Below are 8,996 nucleotides of genomic sequence, written 5' to 3'. Positions count from 1 at the left end.
CTGTAAGATCTACACATGCGTGTTTCCCTCCAAACCATCCAAAAATAAAAACGTCACCAGTCTAAGGGTTGACCTTCCTTTTGTCGGGTCAATCAAGAAATTCACAAGAGCCTCTTTCTTGGCAAAACCCCGACACGCTTAAATATGTCGACCAAAATATCCCTAACCATATCATGTCTGTATTTGAAACCCGGGAGTTCTTTGCAATGAATTGCATGCTCTCCAAAAGATTCCAAACATGCCTTGCGGCATACCAGACATATTTCGTCGGCTGAGAATATTAGAATCATGAGTCGATATTTGAGGATGGTACGATACTCCACAAGAGACATATATTGGTCAAGCCCATCTATAGGGATAGCTACAATAAAATCTTGAGCATCTGATGCACGTAAACAATGGAAAACTGCTTTCTGCCAAGCCGTCATGATGAAATGCACTTCCATATCTTGGACAATTTTACTAAAAATGACACTCGCCGGTGTACTATGAGATTTAGGGGGGAGGGAGGCGGTGTCCTTAGTAGTAAAACTGATAAGGTCAATGTCCGGAAGCTTATTATGAAGAGAAGCTAAGACATACACATAATCAGAATCCATACTATATATGTCTCTATCTCGTAAGATGTGGTCATGCAATACCCAAGATTAGACCCTTGAGCCAACAAAAGCATATGAGATAGCGTCTATTGCCGAGTATAAACCCAAACCATCAAACTTAATGGATAGAGAAGTAATTCACCACTGTATGTTGCCAAAGAAAGAGTCACCACAAACCACAATGTCCCCAATCGCCCTACACAACCCATTGTCAAATAACATCGCCTCCTCTATGTGAACAAGTTGGCACGTCTTCAGCCCAAAGAAAAGTTTATCAATACCCATACAAGATCGAAGTAGAAAGAGCTCACTCTGCGGGTCAGACAATTATGGAAGAATGTGTTTTTAATTTTTTTTAGTCTAAACCAAAAGATTACTATAAACCTGTTAATTGACCAAATAAAAAATGAAAAAAAAATACAATGTCATTTTTAGAAAAAAAAATGGTTAATTCAAAAAGTCTTCGATAAATAAAGTATTTTTATGATATTAATTTAATCTAAACTAATAAAAAGTTACAAATAATTTAAAGATAAAGAACTTTCAAAGCGTACATTTTCAAAATAGTCCGTAAGTATATTATAAGCTATAAGGCTAATGGGAGTGGTAACACTCTTAGCATCTTCCCACGTTAGTTTTTTGAATGTCATATCATTTTTCTCCATTTAGCACCTAATCTTAACATTTAGTAGAGAGTGATAATATTCTTAGCACTCCATTTTTTTATTTTCTTTTTTTAATTTAATTTAGTTACTTTAATAAACAAATATATATTTTAATATTACACACATCTTTTTGATTTAACTAATATGACATATATATATATATATATATATATATATATATATATATATATATATATATATATATATATATATAGAGAGAGAGAGAGAGAGAGAGAGAGAGTTAGGTTCAAATGTTTTTACTATATATTGTGTGCCTGTATGATTGATTCTGGACCAATCCTTTTAGTTATTTTAAAAAAATAATTAATGTATATTAAATGCTGAAGATGTAATTAATATTTATTATATCTTCAACATGTAATATGCATTAATTACTTTCTTAAAATAACTAAAATGATTGGTCCAGAATCAGTCATACATGCACACAATAGATAGTGAAAACAAAATAACCTAACCCTATATATATATATATATATATATATATATATATATATATATATATATATATATATATATATATATATATATATATTAACGACACTATTTTTTTGGATGGAAAAAACCAAAGTCATTATAACAAATACATAGATTACTAAATACCTTAGGGACTAGTTTTGTAACTATAAATTAAAATATGAAACCACACGTGAACACGGGATTTAAAACCAAAAGACCTTAATACCCATCGCCATTAAATCACTGTAAAATCTCCCCTTTCCAACTCTTTCAACTGTGCAATTTCCACGATCGGGAAACCACCATCGTCTCCGTCTCTTCCGGCCAACGCCAACGTTATATTAGCTCCATTATTTGAGGTGATCTATTTTGTGGATAGATAACGAAGCTTTATTGTATATAGTATTGAAGATTTTAGTAGTTAGGGTTTACAAAACCCTTTTGATTTGATTAAGTAATTTTACAAAATTTTAGTTAAGAAATAACTATGTGAAATCGCTTTATTTTGTGTAAATTTAACCACTTGCCAACTGATTTATTTATATGACTGGAACTTTTATGATATATAAGATCGTCATATCGATATTAATTTTTTAATAATAAAATATTACAAATAATTTAAAGATAAAGAATTTTCAAAGCTTGCATTTTTATTTATGATATATAAAGGTCATTAATGTTTACTTTTTTATGAAAAACTACAAAATAAAATTAAAAATAAAAAATAAAAAATTGTAGATGCTTATTGCTTGAGTAGGTACGTGAAATCATTTTATTTCTTTATATGAATTTAACCATTTGCCAACCATTCACTTCCAATCTTGTGTCTGCTTTTAACCTCAGGAATGGTCAACTTTGAGTCCACCCTTCCCAGCGTTGATAACCACATCACATGTACACATGTTCTCTTTGTGTAATAAGAGCAAACTTCAGGGGGCTTAAATGAAAGTTGCACTCCCTATAAAAACCTTATATTTCTTCTTCCATCTGCACTCCCGGCCTTTCGATTTCTCTATCACTGACTAGTGACTGGCATATTGTGCACTTTCTTCCAAAATACTCCATTAATGGCGGCACTAGCGAAGCTCGTACTGAAGAGGAGAAACTTCTTCATTTCCAAAGAAATTTTGATCGGAGCTAAATTCTACACATCTCATCCCTTGCCGGAATCTTCCTTTGCTCAGAGAATCAGAGATCTGCCGAAAGATCTCCCTGGTACTAACATCAAAAAAGACGCTTCTCAGGTACAATCTATATCTATCGTTATTTGCATGTTGTGTTTCTATTGGCGGATGCTCTTTTGGCCCCTGTTTTGATCTCAATGACAATATGGAAACCAGTTCTTAAAATCCGGTAATTAACTAAGAGAATAAGTAGCTGAAATCCAGAAAATCGGTTAAAAAATCAAAACAGATCTAATTTTATCAGGAGACCAAATAAACTAGGAAATCATATCTCTTAAAACTCTGTAAAAACCAAAAAAAACTAATGAAATTTACTACTTCTAACTCAATCTTTGAGGTTAAGATCCGGTCACCGGAAAAAATAACTCCGCCGCCCAAATGCCCACCTCCTTCACCACTCATCGTTATTCTCGGCCGGTCGCCGAACTGTTCGCCGGTTCTGTACACACACACACTCTCTCTCTCTCTCTCTCTCTCTCTCTCTCTCTATTTTCTCTGCCAGTCGTCGCCTCGCATTCGCCGGACTGCACCTCTGACACCGCCAGCTGCCGCTCTCCCTCTCCGGTGTAACTATATGTATGGTGCTCTTTCTACTTCTTTATTTCTTTCTGACAACAGTATTATTTTATTTATAATACATAAAAAGATAATAGACGTTGATCAAAAAATTGGAAACACAAAAACATGTGTATGTAATTTATTAACATAAAATGAAAACACAAACATATATACATGTTATTTACTTTAGAAATCAAAATAAATAAACTGATATTTGTTTTTATCAATACAATTAGTTTTTCGTAAAAATATATGTGTTTTTTTGTTAATTTTGTTAGATAATTATAGTCTATATCATTATGAAATAAAAACTCGCTAGTGATGGATCTATTAAAATGAAACATACAAATTCTACTCCATATATATTAGATTTTGTTTTGAACGAAAAAAATCAAAAAAAAAAAAAAATCTTGCCCATTTTGTTTTATGTGTTCATTAGATTCTCGATAATTTGAAATTGGTTGGCAAATTTAGCAATCGACTTTCTGAAAATCACTTACACGTTATCTGTTTAGTGTAGCTTGTTGTTTGTCTATTGTCGTCTTCAAAATCTAATCCAAATAATTTGAGTTTGCAATTGTTTCATTTGTCACTATCAAAAGATTTTCACTCGATTTGGTTTGTAATTTTAATATTTTATGAGGAAGACAGAGATAAACTTTTTCAAAATAAATACATCTTTTGGGGCAATTTTGATTTTGTTTAATTACAGGATCCGTTATATGTCTAATATGCTTTTTTACCCTTTTTAATATCAATAAGTATAAGCGAGTAATTAGACAAAAGTATCGTAGATCAAAAGCAATATAAAAAGTTATTGAGAAATAAAAATGGTGTATTTCGATTGATATTTTTTTCTTCCATAAACATTTAATAGTCTTGAAATGACAATCAAAATCAAAATCCTCCCTAATAAATTAAAATTTTTTTGCCACATGTCCTTTTTTCCTTCATTTGGACACATAACATTTTCTAAAATTTTAAAAATTTCTATTTTTCACTTGTCATTTTATTCTATTTTTTATTTTATTAAATTAAAATTTCACATTTAATATGTAAGATAATATATAGAAAGGGCTTATACTTTATATATGTAATGTATTCAATGTATTAAAGTCTCATTAATTTTAAATAATTTAAATTTTTTCTCATTTTTCTTATAAATTCAAATTTCTTAAATTGTTAAAATTTCATATTTAATTTTTTTTTAAATAAACCCATGTAATACATCCGTCCCACACCTAATGTATATATATATATATATATATATATATATATATATATATATATATATATATATATCATTTTCTAATATGTGCTAGCACATATAAGAAACATTAGTTATGGAAAAATATTACAGTAAATAAATATGAAATTTAATAATTATAAAGAATATTTTTTATAATTAATGCTTGTTATATATATATATATATATATATATATAATTAATGCTTCTTATTTGTGTCTTTATATATATATATATATATATATATATATATATATATATATATATATATATATATATATATATGCCTTTTATTTTTAAAACAACTTATAATGAAACATACGGATCATCTTATAAAAATTCTTGATGTATTGTTAAAAAATGATTTACTTGTAAATTTATTAAACATCGTGATCGTAATAAATTAAACAATCATCCATGACGTAATATATTTGTTTTATATGCTAAAATTAGATATTTATTAAAATAGAGCATATAAGCCATCCACTAATGCTACGAATCTACGATTAGTGGAAGTAGACAAGGGTCATTTTGGTATTTGGAACTTCACACTAATGCTATTTTTTTACTTTTGCAACATAACAAAAAGGGAAAACACCTTCTTACTTTTATTTTGACACTTCACTTTAAAAAGTGCTGTAGTTTTTAGAATATATTACAATATTAAAAATAAAAGGCGTCTACATAACCAAAAAAATGTTTATAATTTTGTATTTTGTGCTATGGTCCTGTGTATATATATATATTTTTATAAATAGACTATACAATTTTATGATTTTTTTATATGTGAAATAAACCTTTGAATGTTATTATTCCAAACAAAGCTAAGACACTTGATGATCGATGATTTTCTTTATTTATATCTTTAGGAACTTTTATGTGGGTATTTATTTTTCATTTTTTTATATGTAACCCTTTAAATATCAGATTATAGGTAAAACACCCCTCGTATATCTCAACAAAGTCACGGAAGGTTGTGGTGCATATATAGCAGTCAAACAAGAACATTTCCAACCAAGTGCTAGCATTAAAGACAGGTCTTTTCTCACTCTGAATTTCACTTGTAAAATCGTCAACCTTTTCATTTTTCTAGATCAATCAAAGATTTCGTAAATCCAGAAAAATAACGATTATCTGATTTGGGATTAACAAATTATCAACTTTTTTGGTCAATTGTAAATAGAGCAAGTTACAAATTTTGTCCCATGATCAGTTTACAAGTTTTGTCCCCTAATCCATATAAAATGACTTCGAAATTGGAGTAAAGCATATGTCCATAATGAAATACAAATTTAAGGACAATATTGAGATAATTTTAAAATTTTGACTGAAGTTGCAATTTTATGTAAAACATAAAACCCAAATTTTACACTCTTATAAGTGTGATCATCAATTTCGAAAAGTTGCAAACACGACAAACAAAAAAACTACACTAAAAAAATCCCTATATAGAGATTATAATTTTTTTTTTTATTTATGTATGGGTTTTTGTGGTAGGGAGCAATTTCACATTTTTTTAAATCTAGAAACTTTGTAAAATTGGTGGTCATTTTGTGATCGGTGAAAAGGTGGTTAGTCTGTTATATTGATGGTCATTTTTGTGATTTGTTAAATTGGTGGTAATTTTTAAAGAGGTCATTTCTATGAATATCCCATTTATATCTCTCATAATTCGTTTTAAACCATGTGTAATCGTTTAAAATTACCACACAAACTTTTTGATAATTTTTCATTAGGCCAGCACTTTCCATGATGCTCGACGCAGAAGAAAAAGGCCTAATTACACCCGGAAAGGTAATCTAGTTTTAAAATTACAACACAAACTTTCTGATAATTTTTCTCCAAGTTTTTGTATATGAGACGAGACTGTGTGTGTGAAGTCCTCACAATTGCTAAACTCTGATACCATGTTAGATATATGGTAAAAAACCATATTTCTAGTGGCCTAGTGATGAGATTGTGAGACTCAAAAAAAAAAATAATAATAATAATAATAATAAACGGTGTAAGATTAATATTTGAATTTTGTTGATATGGTTACTTAATTATACCAGACAGTGTTGATTGAGCCGACATCGGGGAATATGGGAATCAGTATGGCATTCATGGCAGCTTTAAAAGGGTACAAGATGGTTTTAACAATGCCTTCTTACACAAGCTTAGAAAGGAGAGTAACAATGCTAGCATATGGAGCCGATTTGGTCTTAACCGACCCAACTAAAGGAATGGGAGGCACCGTTAAAAAAGCTTACGATCTTTTGGAAAAGACACCCGATGCATTCATGCTTCAACAGTTCTCTAACCCCGCAAACACCAAGGTTATTTTCGTCTTTTTTTTTTTCTCATTTCAAAATTAATTATTATTGGAAAATATATATATATATATATATATATATATATATATATATATATATATATATATATATATATATATATATATACTGAAAACTAAATCATTATTTATAAATAGGTGCATTTTGAAACAACTGGTCCGGAAATTTGGGATGACACCAATGGTAAAGTCGACATTTTTGTGATGGGGATTGGTAGTGGAGGAACTGTATCCGGTGTTGGACAATATCTTAAATCAAAAAATCCTGACGTAAAGGTAAAAACTATTATGATATTATAATTTGTGCTTATAGTTTGATATTAGTGGGGCTTATTGGCTTAATAATTAAGTACGTTGTTTTTATGTATATACTTCCTTTGTTTTGGACAATTGTTGGATTTTTTATACTTCATCGAAATTTTGTATCTTTTGTAGATTTATGGACTTGAGCCTGAGGAAAGCAATGTGCTAAATGGTGGCAAACCAGGTAAGATTTGGATTCAATTGCATTTTTGGTCCTTGAGTATTAATCCATTTTTGCAATTTTGGTCCTCATATGAGGTTTTTGGTCCTTATTCCAAGAAAACTGGCTACTTTAAGAATCTTAGTATTTGCTAGTGTTTACAGTTCTGGTTCCAAAAATTTAGTCATATTACATAAAACATAGATAGAAAAGCTACAAAACCTCAAAATAAGGAGAAAATTTGTAAGAGAACCAAAGTTGGAAAATTATACCAAGGGACCAAAAATGTAATCTACTCTAATAAGATTTATGTAGCTTTTTTTTTTTTCCCGAAATTCATTACATTATATGCTTTCCCTTTTTGAACTTTTATCAAATTAACTTACTGTACCTGGTTATACTTTCGAATAGGACCTCATCAAATAACAGGAAATGGGGTTGGATTCAAGCCGGATATATTGGACATGGACGTAATGGAGGAGGTTCTTATGGTAAATTTAGCAAAAAAAATCCATAATTTATTTCTGATTGTTATTATTATTTCAAAAAGAGTTTAATCTCTATAATGATTCGTTACAGGTGTCTAGTGAAGACGCAATTAACATGGCCAGAGAATTGGCCTTAAAAGAAGGACTTATGGTAAGAATTATCATTTGAGAAGATATAATTAGAAGAAAATATATCAATAAAAGAAAATTAGTTAAATTTTGTTGTTTCTTGTTTGTAGGTTGGCATATCATCCGGAGCAAATACTGTTGCAGCATTAAGACTTGCTCAAAGGCCAGAAAACAAAGGCAAACTTATTGTGGTAAGTAATTCTTTTTCTTCTTAAAAATATTCCTAAAAACTACAAAATTTAATTTAAATCATGTTTAATACAAAATTTTCAACTTTCTCTTTGTTTGGAAATGAAATCCAATCAATTGTTATATATTTCTGTTAAGATATTAAACATTGTGGTTTTTATGAAAAAAAATAATAATAATACTGATTTTTATTCATTTATTTTTCCAGACTATTCATGCAAGTTTTGGAGAGAGGTATTTATCATCAATTTTGTTTGAGAAGTTGAGGAAAGAAGCAGAAGAAATGCAACCAGTTTCGGTTGATTAATTTAATATTGTTAAAAGATGATAAACAATGTAATATTTATGTTTCCCAAACTGATAAACTCAATACCATATATCATGAGTTATCGAGTTTCATTACTTCATATATAGAAACCATGCCAAAATTGCCAATGAATGATGTCGATGTGGGTGAGAAAATCAAAAAATACAAAAAAAAAATGAATGGACCAATCATATAGGGTAGTCACAATAATAATGGTAATTTTTAAATTTTGTATTCGAAATATGGTATCTCAATATGCATTACCTGGTTGTATTGTAGTATCCTACTTTCCTCTACAAACTCAACAATTTCATCCAAATAGTATACATTCTAATTTCACTGTTATAATTAGGCAGATT

General features: G+C 29.2%; 1 protein-coding gene across 1 annotated transcript; it reads left to right on the top strand.

Moving 5' to 3' along the window:
- The first annotated feature begins 2,022 nt into the window (after nt 1–2,022).
- On the top strand, nt 2,023–8,765 carry CYSC1 (cysteine synthase C1). The gene is made up of 11 exons (XM_079010202.1): nt 2,023–2,100; nt 2,585–2,985; nt 5,657–5,766; nt 6,466–6,523; nt 6,784–7,047; nt 7,200–7,337; nt 7,497–7,548; nt 7,936–8,015; nt 8,104–8,163; nt 8,252–8,332; nt 8,539–8,765. The coding sequence occupies exons 2-11, from the start codon at nt 2,809–2,811 to the stop codon at nt 8,635–8,637; spliced, it is 1,119 nt and encodes a 372-aa protein (XP_078866328.1). The 5' UTR covers nt 2,023–2,100; nt 2,585–2,808; the 3' UTR covers nt 8,638–8,765.
- Nucleotides 8,766–8,996: the final 231 nt, after the last annotated feature.

The sequence above is a fragment of the Lactuca serriola genome, chromosome 7 (assembly GCF_051521515.1).
Source record: "Lactuca serriola cultivar US96UC23 chromosome 7, Lser_US96UC23_V15, whole genome shotgun sequence".
In the NCBI taxonomy this organism is placed as follows: domain Eukaryota; kingdom Viridiplantae; phylum Streptophyta; class Magnoliopsida; order Asterales; family Asteraceae; genus Lactuca; species Lactuca serriola.
The sequence above is the reverse complement of the archived record's forward strand: the minus strand, read 5'-3'. Positions and strand labels throughout refer to the sequence as shown.

Bases quoted from the DNA above. Each gene is read 5' to 3' on its own strand.
- CYSC1 (XM_079010202.1), top strand. From the start codon at position 2,809: ATGGCGGCACTAGCGAAGCTCGTACTGAAGAGGAGAAACTTCTTCATT. The intron at 2,986-5,656 runs GTACAATCTATA...TTTAAATATCAG, and splicing joins TCAAAAAAGACGCTTCTCAG to ATTATAGGTAAAACACCCCT. The intron at 8,164-8,251 runs GTAAGAATTATC...TCTTGTTTGTAG, and splicing joins CCTTAAAAGAAGGACTTATG to GTTGGCATATCATCCGGAGC.